The 26,477-nt window shown below is 37.3% G+C and overlaps 1 protein-coding gene across 1 annotated transcript in view; it reads left to right on the forward strand.

The window, feature by feature from the left end:
* Window positions 1-23,122, forward strand: part of TES (testin LIM domain protein) — a 45,987-nt gene extending 22,865 nt beyond the window's left edge. The window contains exons 2-7 of the mRNA XM_004418783.3: window positions 1,616-1,701; window positions 13,464-13,716; window positions 14,621-14,956; window positions 15,892-16,107; window positions 16,519-16,677; window positions 21,859-23,122. Of these exons, the coding sequence (XP_004418840.1) occupies window positions 1,616-1,701; window positions 13,464-13,716; window positions 14,621-14,956; window positions 15,892-16,107; window positions 16,519-16,677; window positions 21,859-22,047 (1,239 nt within the window). The 3' untranslated portion in view covers window positions 22,048-23,122. The remainder of the gene's footprint in view (window positions 1-1,615; window positions 1,702-13,463; window positions 13,717-14,620; window positions 14,957-15,891; window positions 16,108-16,518; window positions 16,678-21,858) is intronic.
* Window positions 23,123-26,477: the final 3,355 nt, after the last annotated feature.

Consider the following 26,477-nt stretch of genomic DNA (forward strand, 5'->3'; position numbering starts at 1 on the left):
TAGAAAGGGCTTGAAAAGAAATACACCTTTTAGATTTTCTGTTCATTTTACTATGGATATTGTAATGGAGAAATCTCTTTATTATGCTCCTTACAAAAGACCAGAAAACTCAAACAACTATCTCTCTGTCTTTTGTTTAGCCCTTTTTATTTCTGTACTGTGAGCTGTGATCATCAGTGACAAGGAAACAATTTGATTCCTCAAAAAAAAAAAAAGTGTAGTTTAGTGTTAAAGTATACAATTTAGAGAATTTTAATTCTTTTGAAAATTGGTAATGTAGACATGGCAAAGGTGATGAAGTTTAGTTAATGCTGGACAGATTTTATCACCATTAGAAAGTATGCTTGAGATTGTCTGACTTAAAAATAACATGGGTTCTCCTAGCAGCCACTGGACCAGCTGGTTTTGAATATGCCCTTAGTTACAGTAAGAGGATGTGGTAATTTTCTTCAGGGAAAAAGGAAGATCTTCATTTAAACTTCAGGGCATGGTCAGGCTGATCTTTCAAGGAACAAGTTACAATGTGGTTTTGAATGAATAGTGACAAACACATCTTGATAAGGTTACAAAAGGGTGCCATTGAAAACAATCTGTTCTTTATTGGGCTTGAAGTGACTACTCCAGGCACTAGCTGGTAACAAATTTGTCAGTAGTCACTGATGTGATATTTAAAATACAGAATAAGCAGATAGCTGATAGTTTGCCAGTGTGCTCATACAAATCCACCTGATCTTTTTTACTCTAATGCCAATAGTTGCATAAAAGAGCTTACGTTGCCTTCTTGTGTCCTTCCCTCATGTGCACCCCCACCCCTTTTGCTTATCTAGTTGTGTCTCAGCAAGTTCCCAAGAATTATTATTTAATATGGTAAAAAAACAAAATTGGTTTGCTATGTTAAGGGCAGTAGTACATCTCCCCTACCCCTCACCCCGGGCATATGAGCATAAGCCTCAGAGTCAGACAGCCCTGGACTCAAATCTCTTCTCTACCATTTATTAACACTTTGATCTTAAGCAAGTTCCATAACGTCTCTGAATTTCAGTTATCATTTCTAAAGCAGAAAATGATATGCCCACTTTATAAGCATTTAATGAGGTTCTGTAAGATTTTGATGAGGTAAGTGCTTAGCTCAATTCCTAGCATTCGATACATGTTGGTGTTGCTATTATTATTATATTTATCATAATATAAAATTTTAATGGTAATTCCTAAAATCTTTCGCACATTCCTTGTTGGCTGCAGAATATGCCATTTGGAGCCAGGCTCGCTTTCTAAGCTCCCTGTATCTATTATATACAGGGCATGTAATGGCCAAAGATATAAATTCATGACTTTTTGCGACTTGCGGTATTTGTAGTCTTCTGTATTGTTGTATTCTGATGCTTTTCTTTTTATGAAAAAAAGCAATAAGAATACAAAATATGTTATGTATGTACTTGGAGTCGCCATATAATACCTGGGTATCATCATTGACTAAACAGTGTGATACTCATAAAAGATTTGTTTGAAAATTTTATCAACAGGAATAGTAAGTGGAATTAAAAGTGCAATTTATTGAATATTTTAGATTTTTTAAAAATGTAGTAATAAATCCACATTGTTTTCTCTTCAACAGATGGGCTTAGGTCATGAGCAAGGATTTGGAGCCCCCTGTTTAAAATGCAAAGAAAAATGTGAAGGATTCGAACTGCACTTCTGGAGGTAATGTTGTGAAAACTACAACCACAGTAGTAATTTCTGCTCTTTGGCAGTGCTTCCTTAGACAGTGGAGATCTATTACAAAGTCTCTAGCATGGTTGCTAAGTTGCAGATCTGTTATATTCTTTTCTAAGAAAGAAATAAAAAAGAAATCTATTCTGTCTTCCTCTCATTAAGTGTGAGCTAATTGGACCATAGTAACTGTATTTAGAATTGTTTGATTTATTTGCTGTCCTTCAGATTTCCTGAGTCTAGAATACTGAATATGTCTCTTTTCTGGGTGGCAAATAAGTTTGTGGCACTCTCCCAGGACTTCATTAATTTAATTATTATTCTTTTCTCAAAAATTGGTAACTTTGCACATCTTGAATGTATATTTGCGATAAACAATAAATACGAATGATGAATAGAACCTTCATGTCCTAGTTGCCAGGAAATGGACTTGAACCTAGGTCTCTTCAAAATTTTTAGCTGTAGATTTACTACTGAAAACCTTTGAAGCACTTGAATTTAAAATGATAATTAAAAAAATAATTCATTGCCAGTGTCTTGATTTGAGTCAAGTGCCTGTATACAGGACAGATGTTAGTGGATCAAAAATGTGAATTTTTTATAGTTTTTACTTGCATGTATTTTTTAAAGTAATGTTGTATATCATATAAACCTAAAATCAATATTTTAAACCTGTTCTTCTGAAGAACATAAATGTTGTTCAGCAATGGCTGTCAAGACCATGATGGTAGTGGGGCCGGCCCCGGGGCTTAGCAGTTAAGTGTGCATGCTCCGCTACTGGCGGCCCGGGTTCGGATCCCGGGTGCACACTGACGCACCACTTGTCCAGCCATGCTGAGGCAGCGTCCCACATACAGCAACTAGAAGGATGTGCAACTATGACATACAACTGTCTACTGGGGCTTTGGGGAGAAAAAGGGAAAAAAAGGAGGAGGTTTGGCAATAGATGTTAGCTCAGGGCCGGTCTTCCTCAGCAAAAAGAGGAGGATTGGCATGGATGTTAGCTCAAGGCTGATCTTCCTCACAAAAAATAAAAATAAAAGACTATAATGGTAGTTCATAAGTCTGTTCAAAGCTAAAATCAGCACATGATGTTAGAAGGAAACAATGAAGATGATCAATGATACATCATTAGGATGGCAGCTGCCTTGTTGGAATGTATCTCACTTGAGAACCACTTCTGTACTGCATATTTCCTTAGGAAACTCTCCAGAATGAAAAATTTCATCCGATTCTAGGGCTGTGTACAGTGTAAGTTAAAGGAGATTGTAAACAAATAAAATTTGGGATATTAGGCTCTTTTAAAAAGCTAGTTTATTTAGCCAGTTTTAGGAAACAAAGACAGTTGTTTTAAATAGTGAAGGTGACAGAATCTTCAGCCCTCCCGGAAATGATGATACAGTTCTTTCTTTGTAGGAAGCTAAAGTTTTGCAGGGAGTTTTTTACTTACAAGACTTGAAAGCTCTTCCTTGCGCTGCCTTTTCAAGGGACATAGCAGTTAGGCATTACATCTGTCATGTTTTAGAAAGGTAAAGTCACTAGACACGAAATACTTTTCATAGATTAGAGTATTCCAGCTCCTCATGTGCCCACCACTCTCCCGTGCTTACAGTGGGCTTTGCGGAGAGCCGCACTGCCCTCTGCTGGCCATGGTTCTTACTTTACAATCTTAAGATACTCTTTTGTTTGGCTATACAGTTACCAAAAACTGCTAATGAGATTTTTAAAGCTCATTCCTAAGTGATAGCATCTTTTCTCTAAAGCAGAAGATTCATTTATAGTAATTTTTGCTTTATGTATTATTTTTCTATTGCAGGTCACTATAATCGGATATTTTCAGATGAAAATATGTCAGATAAGGACAAATGTCTGTGGCTTGAAACTCACTTTTTTATTTTATTTTTCCACAGTGAGTCATTTACTTACCTGGGTGTAGTCTGAGCATCTGTTAAGAGCCATGAAAGACTTGGCCTTTGGCACAGATTCCAATTTATCTTGGGTTTATCCAGTCTGTCCAGATGGTATTAGTTAGTAGCTCTGTCTTCTTCCCTGCGTGAGTTGAGACATTTCTCTCTCAGAATTCTTGATAATTCCTTGACTTTTTCACCATAGCTGGACAGGTTGAGGGCAGATGAGCTATTTTTCAGTAGTCTTTGAAGTAAAATATTCTAAGCTGGCTGTCTTGAGTGTAACGAAGATTCCAGGTCTAGTCTCGGGCCACGGAACTGCTGTGATTGAAGTAAACATGGGGTCCCAGGACCCTACCCACTCAGCCTCCTTCTCCATCTTCATGGTGGCACTTGACTTCTGAGACACTTAGCACTTCACGAGGCACATTGTGAAAGTCAGAGCTAAATTATTCTCCATTTTTCACCAGTCTGGCCTTCCACACAGCCACAAGAATGGTCTGTTGAAAATGGATACCCTTCCATACTTCCCAATAGCTTGAGAACCTTCAGTGCTTTCCCACTGGACTTGATCCTTTAAGCAAAGTCTTTGGCCTTTGATGTTAAACCTCAACATCTGGCTTCAGCTTGCTTTTCCAGCCTCATCTCCCACTTCCCTTCCTAGCACCTTGTGTTCCAACCGCTTGGATACGTGCTGCTCCCTAAAATTTCTGTGCCTTGTTACATGTTCCCTTTGTCTGGAAAGACCCCAAATCTTACCACCAGGAAACAGAAACTCCTTCCTATTCTTCAAGTCTCAGCTCAAGCACTACCTCTGAGAAGTCTTCTTGCCCTCTAGATTAGTCAGCTCAGGCTTCCATAACAAAATACATAGACAGTGTGACTTAAACAACAGAAATTTATTTTTTTTACAGTTCTGGAGGTTAGAAGTCCAAGATCAGGGTGCCAGCAGAGTTGGGTTCTGGCGAGGAACCTCTTCCTTGTTTGTAGACAGCCACCTTGCTGTGTCCTTACTTGGCCTCTCCTCAGTGTGTGCACCTGAAGAGAAAGAGGTCTCTCTCTTGCTTCCTCTTTTTATAAATCCACCAATCCTATCAGATTAGGACCCCACCCTTATGACCTCATACAGCTTTAATTGACTCCTAAAATCTCTATCTCCATTTCAAATACAGTCACATTGGGTGTTAGGGCTTCAACATATGAATTTTAGGAGGACACAGTTCAGTCCATAGTACCCTCTTCCCCTGCATCCGTGTCCCCCCCAAGTAAAATAAGGGATCACTTTTCCCCTTAGCCCCTTGTACTCTCATAGGAAGCCAGGAAATAAATACTCGGACTTCTCCATTCGTCGCTCAGATCTCCTGCTCGTACCTTCCATTGCTGGGGACAGGTAGCCCACTGCTGCAGCTCTTAGGGGTCAGCCTCCTAGGGCACAGACAGGGTACTGAGGGGGTGGGATGGATCTGGAGAGGGAATGGAAGAGCTCCAGCAGGCATGACTGCCTATTCAAGGTGTGTCACGACAGTTGTAAAAGGCTAAAAATGAATTCTTAGACTTAGGGACGTTTAGAGTGGAACTTGTCCCTTAGCTAACCACACCTCATTTTATAGATCAAAAAACTAAAACCCAAGGAAGTTAAAATGACTTGTTTGAGCCTATGAGTTATTAGTAAGAAATATAGTTCATGAACAGTTCGTATGTGTCACATGCCAATAAGCAATTGTAATAGTTTTCTATTGCTTCGTAACAAATTATTACAAATTTAGCAGGTTAAAACGACACCTAATAATTAACTCAACATCTGTTTATGCTTTAGGTCAGAAATCTCAGCAGGCTTAGCTGGATTATCTGCTTAGGGTCTCAAAAGGCTGCAATCAAGGTGTTGGCCAGGTTGGACTCATCTGTAAACTCTAGGGGAAGAATCTGCTTCCAGCTCCTTCCTGATGTTGGTAGAATTCATTTCCGTGTGGTTGTAGGCCTGAGGTCCCTGTTTCCTTGCTGGATGTCAACCAGGGGCTGCTGTCAGCTTTTAGAAGCCACTCACATTCCTTGACACATGGCCACCTCCATCTTTAAAGCCAACAACAGTGTGTAGAATACTTTCTGCACCTCAAATCTCTCCGACTTCCTCTTCTGCCCCCAGCCAGAGAAAACTCATTGCTTTTTAAGGGCTTATGTGATTAGATTAGACATGCTTGGATAATCTCCCTTTTGCCATATAAAGTAGCATAATCATGGGAATATCACCAGGGGGTGAAGGTCATAGGGACCATCTTAAAATTCTGCTTACCACAGCACTTTATGTACCTGACTGTACCTAATCCTCATAAAACCCTTTGATATAAGTGGTAGTATTCGCATTTTATGTATGAGAAATCAAAGACTTGAGAAAGTTAAATAACATACCAAAGGCATGCCTTATAGACAGCAGAGCTGGAATTTGGACCCAAAGCTTGCCAAAAGCTTCCTTATCACCATCTTTTTATATGGCCAGGCAGAAACTAGAACCCATGTTTACACTCTCATGACCAGTGAACTTTGGACTGCACCAGGCTGTCTTCTCTATACTGTGGTGCTTCTGTGACATAGACATCTTTGTGGACAATGGAGTCCTTTAACTGTGAACTCTCCCCTTCAATGCACCAATGATTACAAGACTAGAGGAAAATAAAAGATTGAGGATGCCTGATACTTACCAAATAAGAACTACTCTCTTCTGGGCACACTTTCAAGTAATATTTAGAGATAATAAATATTTATGAAATGCAAGACACAAACCTAAGATTTCAAGGAGTTTATAGCCAATTATTTCATTTGGAAAGTATAGTAGTATCATTGGAACCATAGATCATTTATCAGATAAGTAATAGAATTATTCTTTTGTCTTATCTTTGATAAATCCTTCCATTAAAACAGTTGCATTTTGCAAGAAAAGTGTTAACTTGAATATGGCATACATCTGTTCAGAGAATTCCTGATTGGTTTAGAGCTGGCTGAAAACTAAAAATTCCCCACCATAAATGGATTAATGCCTGTGTTGAATTCTATAACAGAGGCCCAGGCTGAAGCCCATATATGTATATCCCTGTTATAAAAGGGCAGCTTCCAACCCTTTTAAAATACAGTTTGTAGCAGTGCCATGACCATGCCTTTAAATCACTGTGAGTGCTGGCAGCCTGTCAGAGCCCTCCGGTTGCTACTACTCGCCTTGGAAAAATAATAACTTTTACAAATAGTGATACAAAACATGTTTCTCTTTTGAGGAGGTGAGGGATTGTGTCTTGACTGCTTTCAGCTTGAAACTGTAAATCTGTGTATTTTTCTTGGGCAATGCTTTTGGTAAATTTTGGTACTCTCTTGGATTTAGCTCAAGATCTCTGAAGGTGTAATGTAAAATTCTGAGTATACAGTTTTGATTGTCACACTTATTAGTGTGTGTATGTGTTAATATACTAAACTTTGTTGTACAAAGAACTTTTTAGTACAAATAACTCTCCTCCCCCCACACCTTACAGCTTCCCAGCTACCAGTCGACCTTTGCATCTTTTAAAGTCATAAAAAACGCTGTTTTAAACTACCTTAATTCTGAATCCTCTCCTTCTTCCCCCCTCCCGCCCCCTCCTCGACATAACTTTTATTAGCATTGCGTGGAGACGTTGGGGAGAATTGCTCTATAGGACAGTTTAGAAGATTTAGAGATTTGGCAACTGTACTAAGTATGGGAACGGATTTATATATTCTTCAAAAACTGGTATCAGATTGATATAGCTCAAATAAACTTAATAAACATAAACTATTTAAGTCTACATATATCATCAAAAGTTATTTATGAATCATCTGAGGAAAGATACTATACAAACCTTGTAAACATAGCCCCTGGCGCATGAGTACTGTGCTCACCCATCCCTGTTTTTGTTTTAGGTTGACATAAAACCAATTTTTAAAAGTCCTTTGTTTTCATAAGAAGGATGAAATCTGGGTTATTTTAGGCTGAAATTAAGTACGTGATAAATGTCCCATTCATTCTCATGTCTTCTCCTGGATACCAAGACAACAGTATCCTTTTCTTCCCCAATTCCTCAACAAGGTTTTCGTTTTAATAAATTTATTGGATTATCTTCCAAATGACTTTGAAAGATCTTAAAAGATTTCTATAAACAAAATTTCCTAGTTTAAATATGGGAAGTTCAAATATAAAACACTGTAGACTAAAACTCAAAGAAAAGCATTTAAAGCAATATTTTAAACTAGGTAAGTAGTAAATACCACAGATTTTTGCATGGATAGCCCTTGGCACCTGGCCCAGATTTGATAGATTTCTTTCTTGCAAAGTGGTTTGTAACTGTCCCTTTTTACTGTAGAAATGGACCTCCAGTGTAAGGGGTCTGGAAGGGATGTGGTCATTCCAGCAGCTTCAGTGATGACCACCCTATCTGAAAGAACTGTCCCACTTTGAGTCGCATTCCTGCTGAGTGCTCTGTTACTGCAGGTCACCATGTAGGAGCGAGGATACAGATGAGGCTTATAAGATATGCATGATTTAAAAAACTATAATGAATCAATCATAGGTTTTCTCCACTTAGAAAACTGATAATCGAGCATAGTATGGCTTCTGTGGCTACTTCTTTTTCCCTCAACACTGCTGCTATTGGTGTATTGTTCTAACCTGATTTTACTTGCTTAATAAAGTTATGTTGCATGAATGAAAAGGTGGGTAGAGAAAACAGATTTTCTCAGAATGTGAATCATCCAAGAATAGCCAAGAAAAATAATGAGAGAAAGTATAGAGATGGCTCTTATATCATTGGTAATATACCTTTTTATATGTAACACTTGCACAGTAAATGTAATTTATATAACCATGCTACAGCTTGTCATAGTTCACGCTTTAGAACCCAGCAGGCTTTATTTCACCTCCTCTTTTACTATTTGTCTTTCAAATTGTAAAATCTAGCTCCCCTTATTTTATGATGTACGTGTTGTACTGGTGTAGAACTGGATAAGAAACATTTCCAAAGGAAGTCCAGCATTCCGTCACATATCCTTGTAACATTATTACTTTGTAATTATTAGGATGCATAGTTCACAACTGTATAAGGATCTATTTATCTATAGTAAGAACTAAATTCCCACCCCACCTCTTTCCCCTCAGGAAGGTATGATTTTAAACTCGATCCAAAAACAGCGTGCTAGTTTTATGAATAATTACATTGTTTTTGTTAACCGAAGAACAAGAATGAAGAACGTACTGTAGCAGGATAATATGCTCTTTTCCACTAGATGGGAGTGTGCGATAACCAGATGTAGGAGTCTTTTATAGCTAAACCAGAATATGCAAACTCTTCAGCAGATTCTTACCAAATAAAGATTTCTGACCAATGTGTACACAAGGAAACTAGTTTGCCTCCCCAGCCCTCATATCTCTGCATCTCTGACTCTCTGTCTCTCTCTCTCTCTCTCTCTTTCTGGAACTATACAAGTCAGATCTAATATCTTCAGTTTGCAAAACTCATCTTAAGAAAACTCAGAACTTAAAACATCTATAATTATTTAATAATTTGTTATTTGGCAAAGAGCTTCATTTAAGAGTTTCTAGTTGTTTGTTTCTTCTAATTTTCTGATGTAGAGAAATCCAATTATTTATCTTCATTTTTAATCCAGAAAACTTATGAAAGTCTTATTGACGCTAATGCATTGCATTTTTATATGATCAGTCATAGCATCTGTGAACAACAACAATTTAGTTTCTTCCTTTCTGATGAATCCTTATAACTTGTATGTCTGATTTTTCTCACTGCTCTGATTAGTACCCACAGGCCAATATGAATGAAGTGGTGATAGTAATGTTGCTGTCTTCCTTCAGATCCTACAATGAATGCACTAAGTATGATGTATGCTGAGTGTTCGTGGGGTTTTTTCTCCTAGAAACCCTCTCTAAAATCCTTACTAGATCCCTTCTGTACCTAAAATTAGTAAACAAAATGTAATCAGAAGAGATATTGAAATATATTGAATGCTTTTTCTGCATCTAATGAGAAGCAAACTTTTTTTTATTAGTTTTTGCTATTTATTTTCCTTCCTTGTATTTTAGGCTTATTCTGCATTTTTCCTAACTTCCTGAGTTGAACACTTAGTTTAATAATCTTTATTCTTTCAAATTTGAGCATTTAAGCTATAAATTTCCTCCTAAGCATTCCTTTAGATGTGTTCCACAAGTTTCAAGAAGCTTTGTTTTCTTTTTTTCCTAAAATATTTTTGCTTTAATTTCTACTGTGATTGTTTCTTTCAACATTGAATTTTTTAGTTTTCTTTTTTTTAAAGACGTATTTTCCAGGTGCTTTTTTGCTGTTGATTTCTAACATAATTGCATTCTTTTCAGATAATGTTGTTGATGATCAGTCCTTGGGCATTTCTTAAGACTTGCTGTGTGCCATACTATATGTTCAGTTTTTCAAAGTGTTTCAAATGCTCACAGAAAGAATGTGTGTTCTTCAGTCACTGGATGTGATATTTTTTTGTGTGTCAGGTCAAGCCTGTTAATTGCGTTTTTCTAATATTTATTTCTAGTATTTTTAGTCTCACTATAATGAGGGGTTTGTCCATTTATTTCTTATAGTTCTGTTATTTTTGCTTATATATTTTGAAGTTAGGTTATTAGGCTATATTTTTATTTATTTATTTATTTTTTGGTGAGGAAGATTAGCCCTGAGCTAATATCTGTTGCCAATCCTCCTCTTTTTGCTGAGGAAGATTGGCCCTGGACTAACATCCGTGCCCATCTTCCTCTACTTTATATGGGATGCCACCACAGCATGGCTTGATAAGCAGTGCATGGCTCCCCACCCGGGATCTGAACCTGTGAACCCCGGGCTGCCGAAGCGGAGTGCGAGAACGTTTTAACCGCTACACCATGGGGCTGGCCCCTAGGCTATATTATTAAGTTTAGAATTGTTACATCATAGAGGTGTTTTTAACCTTTTGTTACTAAGTAGTTACTCTAATATTGAGGGAAAAAACATTAAAGTCCAATCTGTATGATCTAACTTACTTTTTGCTGATATTTGCCTAATTTATCTTTTTGCATCCTTGTACTTTCATCCTTTCTGTGTCCTTAAATTTTAAATGTCTCTTACAAATAGCATATAGTTTGATTTTGTTGTATTATCCAGTGAAAGCTTTTGTCTTTTAACTGGAGAATTGGGTCCATTTATTGTGACTATTGATATATTTGGATTATATCAACCATCTTAGTTTGTATTTTCTACACGTCCCAATTTCCTAAATTTCTTTTTTCTCCTCTCTTATTGCCTTCTGTTTGACTAGTTGCCTTTTTATATTTTCATTTCATTTTCTGTTAGCTTAGAAATTATATACAATATTTCTTTCTTTAGTTATCTAGATATTTTAACATGCATACTTAACATCATGTAGTGTTAATCTACATCTTTACTGTCTTCCTGCACAACGTAAGGATGTTAGAATGTTTTTTGAAACTCTCAGACTCCCCCCTCTGGTTTATACGCTATTGTTGCCCCGTATTTTAGTTCCAGCTTAAGTTTTGACTCCACAAAGTCTCTCTACTTCCCTTTGCTCTGTCACCTTTTCCAGCTTCTGCTCGTCTGCCAGACTCCTTCCTGAGTCCTCACCTGTCCCTCTACTCTTCCCCCAGGAAGTGAAGGTGATCTGTTCAACTCATCATTTCCTGACTTCCGAGTTTGTATTTTCTACCACCAGGTCTATGTATCCTACAATCTACTTGATATCTTTATTCTGGCTCATAGGCATGTCAAACTTATCAATAGTTCAGTTTTGGAGACCTTTCATCAACCTTTTCCCCCCATACCTCAGGTCTGTTCTTCTTTTGCATTTACTATCTTAATAAATTAGATTCCTTCTACCAACTTACTCATCCTGGAAACCTGGGTTCATTTTTTGACAAACTAGGCCTTCCCTTCACCATCACTACGTCCAAGTCAACCACAAAGTTTAATCAGTGTTACATTCAAGGAGATCTTAAATCTGTTCCTTTCGTTTCATCTCCACTGTCAAATGCTCTAGTCCAAGCTATAGCACATCTTACCTGGACCACAGCAATAGCAATCCAAGATATGAATTCCACTTGTGAAGTAGCAGTAGAATCCCTGTTACTTAGAACCGCACTGTTGCAAACTGGATGCACCATTGAGGTGTTAATTCGTCTCTCTAATTCCAATTATGTCTATCCCCAATCCATTCTCCACCTACCCCCAATCCATTATCCACGTGGCAGGTATTACAATTTTTGAAAATGATAGATCTAATCATGTTATTCCATTACCTAAAAGCCTGCAGTGCCTCCCGATTACTCTTATAATGAAGGCCAGATGCCTTAATGTGTTCTGCAAGTTCCTGTATAATCTCATGCCTGCCTACCGTCGTTGTCACTGCCCCCATTACTTGCCTCACTGCGGTCACACCAGCCTTCTCTGATCATGGAACCTAAGGGAACAATCTCTTTCCTAATTCAGGACGACCACAAATACTCTTTCTACCCAGAATGTTTGGAGGCTTTTCTCCTCCCTTTTGTCCCGCTTCCCAAATATACACATACATACCCAATTCCCACCTATGTTTTACGCATCCTTCAGATCTCAACCTAAATGTCACTTTCTTATGGAGTAATTTCTTATGGAGTTCTTTCCTTACCAGTTCCAAGTCAAATTTATACCCTCGCAAGGTATCCTGTGCTTTTCTTTTCTATCGTAAATGCAGTTATGGGGTGTGTGTGTGTGTGTGTGTATTTGTTTAATGTCTGTCTCCCCACCAGGTGGTAAGTTCTAGAATGTCAGAGACTGGGCCTATTTTTTTTACCATTATGTCGTAGAGTCCAGTGGATTGCTTGGCATGTTGACACTCATATATGTTGCATGAATGAATGAATGATTATGTGCTAGGCCAGACTGGGGAAGAGGACTGTGTCCCTCAACTATAAGAAGAGCAGAGACTTTCATGTATCAGTCTTTTTATATACAATGGAGCACATGGTAGGCAATCACTAAGTGTTTGAAGAACTAAAAGAAGGGGAAAAGGAATGGAAAGAAAGAGAAAGGAGAAAGAAAATGAGAAATGGGAAAGGAGAGGAAAGGAAATTGGAAAGGAGACAGGAAAGGTAAACCTAAATCTAGGATTATAGTATCAGTCTCCCTAGCCCTCACTTAAAAAAACAAAAACTTGGGCAAGGGCTATGAAATGTTATCATGCAGTAAATATGAAACCTCTTACTGTGATAGTTTTTTGATGATCTTGTTGTCATTTATTTATTTGAGAGAATGAGAAATACCAGATAGGATTATGATCAGCCATGCTCCCTTGAACATGCACTTTTTAATCAAAACCCAACTTTTTCAGTCTTCTAAAGTGAAAGTACATTTTTATGTTTTCTTAAATTTATGGATAACTACTTTGTATCCCCTCCCAAAAAAAGATTTGCCTTTGCATACCATTAAATGGAATAGGTGTAAAAGTATTTTATGAACTATAAATGTACGCACATACTTGGGGGCCAGCCCAGTGGCATAGTGGTTAAGTTCACGCACTCCACTTCGGCGGCCCAGGGTTTGCAGGTTTGAATCCTGGGCACGGACGAATGTACTGCTCATCAAGCCATGCTGTGGTGGCATCCCACATACAAAATAGAGGAAGATGGGCACAGGTGTTAGCTCAGAGCCAGTCTTCCTCAGCAAAAACAGGATGATTGGCAACAGATATTAGCTCCAGGGCCAATCTTCCTCACCAAAAAAATGTATGCACATACTTAATTATTATTGATTAGGTATAATCATTGCCTATTTATCTCCAAAATTATAGAAAAATATGTCGTAACTGCAAGTGCGGCCAAGAAGAACATGATGTCCTATTGAGCAATGAAGAAGATCGAAAAGTGGGGAAACTTTTTGAAGACACCAAGTATACTACCCTGATCGCAAAGCTAAAATCAGATGGAATTCCCATGTATAAACGCAATGTTATGATACTGACCAATCCAGTTGCTGCCAAGAAGAATATCTCCATCAATACAGTTACCTATGAATGGGCGCCTCCTGTCCAGAATCAGGCATTGGTAAGGGAGAGGGGAACCCCTTTGTTAAAAATGAGTCTGTACTACTTATTTAGGGCAATTCCTTTAGTAACCTAATCAACCTCAGGTCTGTTATTTTTCTGGGGTTCCCATTACTTTGATTTTCAACTTCTATTGTCGTCTTTCGAAAGGAAGGTTAGATACCTCATAGAATTTTTCTGACTACCTAGATATGATACCTTTTTGAGGGAATGGTCTGAAATTCTTAATAATTAGGTGAAAAACAGATATTTTGTACAAATCTAGTAACTCTTCTAGCTTACTCTAGAGAAGATTTCTCTTACGATGGTAAAGATTAGCTAAAGAATAGAATTTCTGTTGTTTAGAACTCAAAAAAATGTTCAACATTATATTTCTTTTACTATGTAAGGCAAAAACAAAAACAATTTTGTGTCAAGCTCCTTGTATTATAACAACTAGATGAGGTGAGACATTTGGAAGTCTTTGAAGAAGGTTAGTTAAATCATTAAAGTTAATCTTGTGATGATATTTTTTTATAATGTGAAAATTTTGCCGATCCATAGGCCATTCTAAACATACTGCCTGAAAATTCGTGTTCCCTTATGATCGTACATTTGTGTATTTAGCACAAGTAAACATTAGTAACCAAAATCCTTTTACAAATCATGGAAAAAATGTATTCATTTTTACTGAACTCAATCTATTTAGTGGACCATTTTTGAATATGTTACTGAACTCAGTCTATTTAGTGTACCATTTTGAATATGTTAACATCTCAAGATATTTATATTATGAAGATTAATTTTTACTAATAGATAAAACCGACTTCTTTCTTGAGTAACTTGCTTCTGATGCGTGTTATAAAATATTGCCTGTCTGGTGGCCAAGGCATCTCCCAGATGACGCTGGTCTCCCTGTGGTTCAGGCCAGGCAGTACATGCAGATGCTGCCCAAGGAGAAGCAGCCAGTGGCCGGCTCCGAGGGGGCGCAGTACCGGAAGAAGCAGCTGGCAAAGCAGCTGCCTGCACACGACCAGGACCCTTCCAAGTGCCACGAGCTGTCTCCCAAAGAGGTGAAGGAGATGGAGCAGTTTGTGAAGAAATATAAGAACGAGGCTCTGGGAGTAGGAGATGTCAAACTTCCCCGGGAAATGGACGCTCAAGGCCCCAACAAAATGTACATCCCTGGTGGGGACAGAAGCACCACGGCAGCCGTGGGGGCCATGGACGACAAAGTGGCCGAACACAAAAGAACTCAATATGTAAGTAGAGTGGTCCCACTGTTGGCCCGATCTGTGTATTTTACAGTTCTTTCCCTTTCTTGGAACCTTTTTTGGGCCATTCCTCTGTTTCCAAAAGGGAGTAGATGAGGGAAATAAATTGAACTAAAATTCAGTTTTTGCTTATTTTAGAGAATCATCATGTTTGAAACCACTGTCTAAAGCCAGGTTTTCTGATTATCTGTTGCCAAGGATAATCGTGAGTTTTATGTATACATAGTAGTTAGCATTGGTGTCATGCTGGAATACAACATACTAATTAGAATCTGTTTCTAAACGTAATTATGGTGCTAATTGTTTATCTCTTCCCATAAATAAGAATAACGTATGCTTAGATTAATTCAGTTTTACTTGTGAGAAAGTGCCTAAAATTCAAACTTAAATTTATGTGGATATATTTTCAATCATATTTTTTTAATCTCTCCTAGAGAAGGAAATTGAAGTCTTTTTTTATGCCTTGAAGAAAATTGACACAGATGAACAAAAAATAAGAACTATACTTACTGTAACATATTCCTTATAGATCTGATTAGCACATCAACTAATGAGGCTTAGTCTTGTAAAAAAAAAATAATTTTTTTTAAAGTACTAATAAGCTCTAAGGTAATCATTTTTTTAGAGAAGCACTTAAAATTGAGGTGAAAATTACTATTAGCGTTTTTCCATAAGGAACTTTAATTTGGGAAACAATACTCTGTTGCACATAAGGTGCAAGAATTAGGTTTGAATAGCCTGCGGAAAGGCAAGAGATTCTATTTCACAGAAGTACTAACACCTTATTGTCTACATGGACAAATTACTAATTTCAGTAGAAATTATTTCTCTTGAAAGTTGTTTCTTTGAATTTCTACTAAAACTGGTGATGAAAAATGCCGGTCTTATGATGACTAGATTGTTTTGGATGGTTTCCCTTTCAGTCCTGCTACTGCTGCAACCTGAGTATGAAAGAAGGTGACCCGGCCATCTATGCTGAACGGGCCGGCTACGATAAACTGTGGCACCCAGCTTGTTTTGTCTGCAGTACCTGCCATGAACTCCTGGTTGACATGATTTATTTTTGGAAGAATGGGAAGCTATACTGTGGCAGACATTACTGTGATAGTGAGAAACCCCGATGTGCTGGCTGTGATGAGGTGTGTTCCCTGGGGCCACTGCATGCAGGCTCCTTTTTGTACCCCCATATGGTCCTCTTACCATCCTAACCAGGCCACCCTTAGCGAGGAGGCAATATGAATTAACCAAGCGTCAGTTCCTTTGTTTACATCCAAAGAAGATGAATGAAAAATCTTTTAATTTCAGTTATTCTGAGTGTCCCTGTTAATTGTGTTGACTAATGAAAAACCGTCCAGAAACATAAAGGATTGATTTGGACTAAACTAAATAATAACCTAAGTTCAAGCTTTATCTTATTTCAAACTTCAATCCAAGAAAGTAGGTCAATATACTTATGGATCTAAATCCCTTATTGTCTAAAGAACCTAGCTTTGTTATTTGTGACAAAAAAGGAAAATACGTGATTCATCTTATTTTTATCCTGTTCCCAGCTGATATTCAGCAATGAGTATACCCAGGCAGAAAACCAAAATTGGCATCTAAAGCACTTCTGCTGCTTTGACTGTGACAACATCCTGGCTGGGGAAATATACGTGATGGTCAATGACAAGCCCGTGTGCAAGCCCTGCTATGTGAAGAATCATGCTGTGGTAAGAAGCATTCTAGGGACACGGTGGCCTCAACCTGCTTTATAGCTTGACTTTATGCCTTTATTTAATTAAGCCTCTTACAAAGGAGAAACAGAAAGTACTACTCATAAGTAGGAAACATTTGATTCCTACCATAGAGTGTTAAAACCCAGATAATTCAAAAGCAATACATGCATTGACTATGAGCCATGTCCAGATTTCTACCGTGCAGTTTACACTATAGATTATAAATGCTACTTGATAATCAAATGCCCACAGAAAAATTCCTTAACATGAATGAGATTAACTGATTGATTCTCATCATACAGATCAGATTCTATTTAAGTTAGGGTTTCTAGAGGCTGTTCATATTCTTTAGCTCTATTTCAGTGTTTATGGTTTCTGTTCATGTTGCTAGACCACGCACTAGGACTTCATTTTTGCTATCTGGAGATTGGACAGTACCTATTTTTCAAACCCTCATTGAATTGATTCGGGTCAAACAAAATTTGACCTGCAAATTTTGGGTTGGATTTAGTAAGACTAAATGATTTACCATTTACCATTGAGTTGGATTAAATAAATTTAAATGATTTATTTGTGTGGGCCAAACATGCAAGTATTTAATGTGAGAGTATATTTTTTTTCTTGGATCTGCCCTGTTTACACAGATTGTGTGATGGCCAAGAGGTAGATAATTTAGATAAAGGGGAGATTAAAAAGTTGACCATATATGGTAAAGCTTTGTAAGCCAGGGGGTATTAAAAGGATAGACATTTACTTCTTTATATGTAGGAAAATATGTACTAGTTAAAGATCCCCCTGAGCTATCAAGTAGAGGAGACTCCTGGCTAAGGAATAAAATGACATATTTATATAATTCTAGGAGTATGTTACGACAAAAATGAGGTAACAAGTTTTAATGTCAATGCCAGTTTTCAGCCTTTACACATTGTCCCCAGATGTAATCAGTCATTTTCCATCATCTCTGCCTCATCAATATATCTCAGATCCTCACAGTTATGACTACTCTACTTCAGACCTTTATTTTTTTTCATTTGGATTATTGCAGTGGCCTCAAATTTGGTCTCCCTGCTTCCAATTTTCATCTTGTTCAAAGCCACCTCCCATAATGATGGAAGATTATCTTTCTAAAGTGCAAATCTGATCTTAACCTTTTGCTTAATAGATCCGGCCCATTCTTACCTGTCCAGCTGCTTCTACTAGTAATCCAACTCAAATCATACATTTCCACAAGTTACCTGTATTTTCTAGTTTATGCACTGTTCTTTGTCTTCTGACACACTAATTCCTTTGTCTGAAATGCCCTCCTATTCCTATTTTACCTGACTATGCCTACACATTTCTCTAGACTCAGTTTAGGCTTAACTTTTTCAGAACAGCTTTCCTGACTCCCTACCCCTTTCTCTCTGGCTAGGCTGGATGCCGCTCTGTGTTCCCCTGCGGCCGTGTGTGTGTGTGCTTGCCCATGTGTGTGTAATTCATGTACTCATCTGTTCCCTCCAGTAGACTATATAGCAGCTGGAGGGTAGAGCTTGCCTTTTTGTTTCCAAATCCTCAATGTCTGCACTTGGGAAATGTTTGAGTGACTGACTTGTGTTCTTTCTCATTTGCTTTGGAGTCAGCGTGGACCCTCCTCTACCTGGGGAAAAGATATTGAATCACCATGTGGCCTGATACAGAATTTAGCTAAAAACTGCTTCTCTGAATATTGTTGCAACAGTTTCTCTGCAAAAGAGGGTTATCATAATGTGTATTTTATTGTAGGATATGTGACCATCTCAATGACTAGAATTTAAACTCATTAAGGGGAGGGATTTTTGTCTGCTTTGTTTTCTATTTCTAATACTAGAACAATATAGTAGATACTCAATATTTATTGGATAAAGTTTTAAATAGATGAAACAGCTTTATTTAACTGTTACAAGTTTCTCTCCATTACATTGTGTCTAATCAATGGAGAGGATTATAATCACAGATATGATTTTTTAAAAAAGAAAATGTCTAAATTATTCAGCTTTGTAATATGGCATGATTTCTTGTAGGTTTACTTTCTTGGTAAGATATACTGTTGCCCTTTGCCTAATATTAAAGTGAACATATCTATCTCCTAAACAACTCTAGCTGATAGCAAAGAGAGCTACTCATGCAACATGCTAAAGGATGTAAAATTTTGAAGAAGATTATCTAGTTTAAGGCATTGATCTGCTTAGATCTTTAAAAAAAAATTTTTTTAAAAAGCAGAGAGAGAATACAAACTATTTTTAGACCTAAAGCCAAGAACTCAGCTCAAAACAGGACATTTCTGAGGAAAAATTTAACCTGGAAGGAAGATAATGGGAAATGCACTTAGTTTGTCTCTGCGCTGGTCTCTGGAATTCCAGTCTCGAACAGCCACCCACAGAATTCACATCTACGAGATTTCACAGGACCTTCCTGCCAGAGAGCTCATGACAACAAGTGTCATTAGCTATTTCACATTGTGTATACAAATAAAAAAAAGTAGGAGGGATTGAAGGTAATAAGACCTCATTGAAATATTAGAAATTTAAGAACACAGGAAGCACAATCATCTCCCTGAAGGGTTCTGTAGTCCCCAGACCCTCGGGGAGGTCTGGGCAGCTTTCAGATTTATGAAGAATTAGGGATCAGTAGATTTTAACTGGGATTATATGTCAGACTTTGGGATGAGTGGCAATCAAATTATTAAAGCTAAGTTTTATGAAACTACAAACCCTAAATTCCTATACAATTTAGTGTGTTCATTAGTTATTTTTTTACCTCAACAAGTTCCTTAATTTTACACATAATTGAACAGTAGTTATCTCTTTTTTTAAATCGCAAAAGAAAGTCTGTGTTTTAAAAGATTATAAAAAGATCCACAAATATTATTACAGGGCTGAGATAAAGGTAGATCATGGTCTAAAGATGAATAAAAAATTGAGTGTGAAATCCTTTTATTTTACACAAGCGAGTTTAAAAATATTGAAAAATTAATATGAAATACAGAAAAATACAAAGGACAGCATTCTAAATGAATTATAAAGCTATAAAAAATGAACATACACATCTCCCTTGCTTCTCAAGGAAGACTAGGTTGACATAACATGTGAATTAAGCAGCTATAATCTGTAATTAGAAGCCATGTAGCTCTAAAAAATATGGAAAGTATATTGCAGGTCTGAAATGGATATTTGTAATAATGCCTCACTTCACACCCTAAACCAGTTTACCCGCTGAGTAGCAGCCGCATTTTGAGGTCTTTTCGAGTAAGGAGGCTCAAGCTAAAAGACCCTCCTCAACTGACCCACTCACCCCTCATCTCTCAGTAATTCCTGACAATCATATTAAGAGACCAAGAATACTGAAGGTTTGTCACTTTCACATAATACTGGACAATCTTGCCTCACTTGTTATAAAATATTTAAAACAAAACTTTAGATAGTCACGTTCATTCGGAACATGTGTAAACAAGAAGGCGTATGAACTATGTAGTGTTTTGGAGGTCTCAACTGGGTAGTTTTGTTTTCTGCTATAATGAGGGTTATTCATTTATTATTTTCATATACACATGCAGCTAAAGAAGAAAATTATGTGTGCGGGTGTGGATATGTGTATGTCATATATATATTTGTATATAACATACATATACACTGAATGGTATAGGGGATACAAGTATTAATATTCTACAATATTAGATTATACCTAAGTGATGACTTAGAACAGAAGCCAATTAACTACAAGTTATATTTTTAGTGCAAATTAATTATTCTTAATTAATTAATTAAATATCTTAATTAAATATTCTTAATTCTTAATTCAGTATTTTTAATTTTCTTAATTACTTTGAACATGATTTTCATTTTCTACTGTCTAGAAATTAGTGGTGTTAATGATCTCATGTGTCATAGGTAGGACTGGTAAAATTACCAGTTCAAAGCTTTAATGAGTGAGGAGAAGTCTTTTTAAGACTATTTTTTTTAGAGCAGCTTTAGGTTTACAACAAAATTGAGAGGAAGATACAGAGATTTCCCATATACTCCCTACACCCACACGTGTAAAGCCTCACTCATGATCAACATCACTCGCCAGAAGGGTACGTTTTTTACCAAGGGTGAATCTACATTGAGACTTCATAATCACCCAAAGTCCATAATTTGCCTTAGGGTTCACTCTTCATGTTGTACATTCTCTGGGTTTGGACAAATGTATAGAATGGACAAATGAAATATATCCATCATTATATATACAGAATATTTTACCTGCCCTAAAAGTCCTCTGTGCTCTGCCGATTCATCTCTCCCACCTCCTTGCCCACCCCCCCAGCAACCATTGATCTTTTTACTGTCTCCATAGCTCTACCTTTTCCAGAATGTCATATAGTTGGAATAATACAGTTTGTAGCCTTTTCAGATTGACTTCTTTCACTTAGTAATATGCATTTAAATTTCCTTATGTCTTTTCATGGCTTGATAGCTCATTTCTTTTTAGCACTGAATAATATTCCATTGTCTAGATGTACCCCAGTCTGTCCATTCACCTTCTGAAGGGCATCTTGGTTGCTTCCAAGTTTTGGCAATCGTGAATAAAGCTGCTATAAACATCCGTATGCAGGTTTTTGAGTGGACTTAAGTTTTCAGCTCCTTTGGGTAAATACCAAGGAGCACAATTGTTGGATTGTATGATAAGAGTATATAGTTTTGTAAGAAACTGCCAAACTGTCTTCCAAAGTGGCTGTACCATTTTGCATTCCCACCACCAACCAGAGAGTTCCTGTTGTTCCACATCCTCACCAGGATTTGGTGTCGTAGGAAAAAACCATTAACTTTTTTATAATTACTACTGTGCAGTCTAATGGAATATACTGTAACCAAATGTACTGCTTTGGAACTCACTGTCAAGACTTTCTGCCTTGAATACCGTGGGGATATCTTACAAACATCAAATCACCTCTTTGGCCTTCGCCTGTTATTTCTCACAGTGCTCACCCTATAGACTCCCATTAACAGTTGTTCGCTAACAGGGTTAACTAGAAGGTCACTTTCAGTTGTATATTTTTGAGATTGTCACTCTCAGTTTAATTTATCACCTGAAGAAAGGTGTGTTGAGTTTGTTCTGACATGAAAATGTTACCATCTCAGTTTGATCTCTCATCTCTTATTTGTACAATTGACTTAACAGGTGTGTCAAGGATGCCACAATGCCATTGATCCCGAAGTGCAGCGGGTGAGCTATAACAACTTCAGCTGGCACGCGTCCACAGAGTGCTTCCTGTGCTCCTGCTGCAGCAAGTGTCTCATTGGGCAGAAGTTCATGCCAGTAGAAGGGATGGTTTTCTGTTCAGTGGAGTGTAAGAAGATGATGTCTTAAGAGGAGAGCACCAAGTGATATTGAGCCATAGCTATCCAAAGTGGTCTGCATTTCTACTGTAAAACGCAATTTAGAAAAATAAACGGAAAAAAGAGGAACTGTAAAGGAAACCAGGAGATTTTGTTCAGTATCTTTCTTTGCTGTTTTTCCATATCAGTTTTTTTCATGTCAACTTTTAGAACCTGCTTTAAGCATTTGATTTTAAAAACAGTAAAGAATTTTATCTTTCCTTAGCTTTCCAGGCATAAAATCTTTGAGTTGGAAGCTTGGGTTTAATTAATCTTCATATCCCTGTCTCCTTTGTACCAAACAGTATATATGAAACACTTAAAAGTTAGTGGGCTGAAGGGAAGGATGAACATTTCTAGTTCTATATTCTTTTTTCCCTCTTGTGTAAAATGAAAAGGAAATTAAACTTGCCCTAATGCCAAGGCTCTACATTTATTGCCTCATCTTATTCACTGAACTCTGTAGTGATACACAGTGAATTCTTTTGACAGAGAGAATAGAAGTGCAGCATGGTATGGAGAGCTATCATTTTAATGCCTATGCATTTGCTATTTCCTAATTTAGGCAGAGGTGGCTTTATTGCATTTCTCTATTTTTTTTTTTTTTTATTTGCCTTACCTCTCAGTGTTCCCTTTGTAAGCTGGTGACCTCCATCTGTGGCCTTGAATATTTTATTGTCACATGTGGCATCTACACTTTTTACTTCTATAGATGACTCTCGGCTTGGACATAAAAGCCTGGCCACTCATTTATATTATGTTTTCAATCCAAAGAATACGTATACTTTTTGTACCCAAGAAACTATAACTTGTACTGATTGCACTTGCCTGCCGTGGTTTGGATAGATTTTTTTGCATGGTTTTTATTCTTTTCTAATAGATGCTGTCCTGTTCTAAGCCTGTTCATTGGTATATCGAATGTCTTCTTCCCCTGTATACTTCCATCATTAGGTATTTCTGATGTTTATTTTTCCCTGTATATTTCTATATACTATGCACTATGAAATTCAATGGAATGAATGATATGTATATTATTATTCAAAATAAAGTTTCTTTCACTTTAATAATTGTACCTTTCTTCTTAATATCCTTTTCATTCAAGAGCAAAAAATCCTTCCGCAATTAAGCATTTGTTACAGCAGGGGGCGCTGTCTCCAAGGATAAAAACTACCCAAACAAAAAGGCTGCTTCTGACAAGACAGAACAGAAGCTAGGCTTTTCATTCCGGTGAAGGGACAAGTTTTATGAAACTTGAAGATAAATCAAGACATTTAAGTTGTTAGTTTTCAAGTCATGTAGGAATTTTTTCTTTCAGGAAAGGGAAAGGTGTCATTTTAATTGAAGTTTGGGAAAACTTAATATCAACAAGCATTACTCTTATACTTGAATTGCAACCCTATTTGGTTTTCTAAGAATTTTTTCATGGCAACCTATTGTGAAAAAGGAAGCAAATGTGGAATAGTAGTAGATTCATTCTTCTAATATTATCAAATCATGAGGTTTCTTTTTTTTCCTCAGTCTGAAGTATTTCTGTCAAAGTGGGAGTAGCAGTTTTCTCTGACATATATCCAGAATAATTTGATTTTGATTTTTTTTCAGCTCATGTTTGTTTGGCTGATAGTGCTTCTCCTAAATTCCATCCCCCCACCCCCCACACACATACTCACAACATACATTTATTCATATTTATTCCCTCTGCACTACACCTTCCCCAGGCATATGAAAAGTGTCTTTTGGAACTTGAATACATGCCACCTTATCTAAAGAAATAATCTAATCCTGCATACAATTTTAAATGCTAAAATCACAAATATTCATCATTGTCTATAAATATCATTTTATGCTTGCTCATCTTTTTACCTTTCTCTCAAATGGCAACATATATTTTCCATAGAATCTTTTTTGTGTGTGTGAGGAAGATCAGCCCTGAGCTAACATCTGCCAATCCTCCCCTTTTAGCTGAGGAAGACTGGCCCTGGGCTAACATCCATGCCCATCTTCCTCCACTTTATATGGGACGCCACCACAGCATGGCCTGACAAGTGCTGCGTCGGTGCACGTCCGGGATCTGAACCGGTGAACCCCAGGCCACTGTAGCGGAGTGCGCGCACTTAATTGCTTGCACCGGGCCGGCCCTTCCATAGCATTTTTCCCACAAAGTTGAACAATTTACCTTTCCCAGACATGGCTAAGTGGGAATAAATTGAAACAGAATTCCACTGCATGTTAACATGGCCACTCTTCACGTCTCCCTGCCTAGCCTCCACTCTTCTGGGGCTGAGGTAGAATCAGACTGGTTTAGGGATGTAGAGGCCCAAGAAATTTGACCAAATTCATCATTCAGTACCCAAGATGCTGATTGCATGTATATTAGGCATTTCCCAGAAGAATGAACTACTTTGCCTGGGAGATACAGAACCACTAGTTTTGACTCTATCCTAACTTGTTTTTAGTTTGGCCTTGTATATATGAGCGGTCTCAAGATCTCCTGCAATTTTTAATTGTTAATCAGGTGGAAAAAAAAAAAAAAACCCATTCAAATATTTTGTCCTATAAACACTTAAGAGAATAAAATGGCTACTAGATTGTATAAGATTTACTTTTGCTCTAGCATTTAGGACATGCACACCCCCACCCCCACTCTCCACCATCATTCTGTATTCTGCATTGTCCTCAATTCTAAATAATGGTTTACTTGGAACAGAGGCCAAAGTTAAATCCTTCCCTTGCATTGGGGAAAAGATAGGGAAGTAATAAATGTTTTTATCTGGATTCATGCAATTTTTTTCTTCAAAAGTAAATAATGAAGAATAATCTTTTGTTCTACTTATTTCCTATTGGTCAGTAAATGGAAATCTCTATATCATCCAAATCCCATTTAAGTTTTATTTTTCAGAGATAGAGCTTATCCTTTTTTGTACTCAATGTAGCAGGCATTTAACAACCACATCTATGCAGTTAGAAATAGAGAGCCCCTCGCCCTGGAAGGGACTGGATTGGAAGGGAGAGAATACCAGAATGTGAACCACAATAAAGGCACCACAGAGCGTAAGAAAAGAGATGTCTTTTTCCATTCTGCAAAAGCCACCAATTTGGACATTGGAAGGTATAATGATACCCCTGATTCTTTTATCCCCTAGTCGGTGCTCGAGAACAGAGGGGTTGGATGAGGAAAGAGAGGGGAGATATTTCTTTACTGAGACCCAGGAAGTTCAAAAGAAGATTTTGACACATCATCAATTGCTGAAGTATATTGAGGTAATACATTTAACATCCTTACTGGAACAATCAGACCATATTAGAATGATTAATCATGAACTCATTCACAGAATCGGCACATATCCTATTCATTTCTAAGCAGAAGAATTTTGCTTGTAACCCTTGGATACAGTCATAATTTTGAAAAATCTGGATTTTGGTTATCCAATCCTGTTAAGAAATACCAGTTGCTCAAGAGACTCACTGGTCTTCGTATTTCTTCTATGTTTTATTTTTATTTTGATTTTTTTGGAAATGAGGGGTTGTTTTTACTTTAATCCATTCTGGCTGAAACTTAAATGACTCTGAAGTATTCAAGCATAGATTTCCAAATCTGACTTTGAAGTATTTCAGTCCAGTTTCACCAAAGGCAAAAGATTCATTATTGACTCATTCTTAAGGAATTTCCAACACGCCATGTTTAACCTCATCCAACTTCACCATGGTTACCAAAGAGACACTACCACCCAAGATGAGTATTAAGCCTTTGTCTCAAGATGTCCTGGCATATCTGAACTTGTCTTATGGGTATTCACTTAATTCCTTGAAAAACTTATGACTCCACCAGTGTCTCCATAAAATAGCATTTTACCACAAATTCTTTCTAGATATACTCTGCCTCTTCCTGACCTCTGCTGTTTTAAGTGCTCAGAGACAACTTGGATGATTATACCGAAGACTCATACATAAAAAGGACTCACTGTGTTGGGGTACAAGGGTGTGTTTTGAGCACACGACCTGAAACACATTCCTGCTTGATTAATAGAATCTTTTTTCACATATTTCCTAGATGCTTAAATAGCTTTAGCTAATTATTTTGTCTTTTCATGGAGAACAACATGTCATTGCAGCTTCTATTTGATTTGATAATGTATTTTGAAACACTCAAAACAAGATATCATTAACCTTTTATACTTGTTTTGAATGGCATTTTATGCTGACATTTATGAAGGCTGCTATTGATTTTTCTTCAATGATACTTCTCCCCAGGATATCTTGACCTTTAAACAATAGCAAAAACAACTTGCACCCAGGTATCTTTACTAAAGTCAGCCATTATCGAATGCAGAGACATTAGAGTGATGTTTCCAGAAATACTGACTGACTGTGAAAGCATCATGGTATAGATCCAAGGAGGGCTGGGTTTAGGAATCTAGAGACCTC

This window comes from Ceratotherium simum, chromosome 1, assembly GCF_057802395.1.
Source record: "Ceratotherium simum simum isolate JZ-2026a chromosome 1, ASM5780239v1, whole genome shotgun sequence".
NCBI lineage: Eukaryota > Metazoa > Chordata > Mammalia > Perissodactyla > Rhinocerotidae > Ceratotherium > Ceratotherium simum.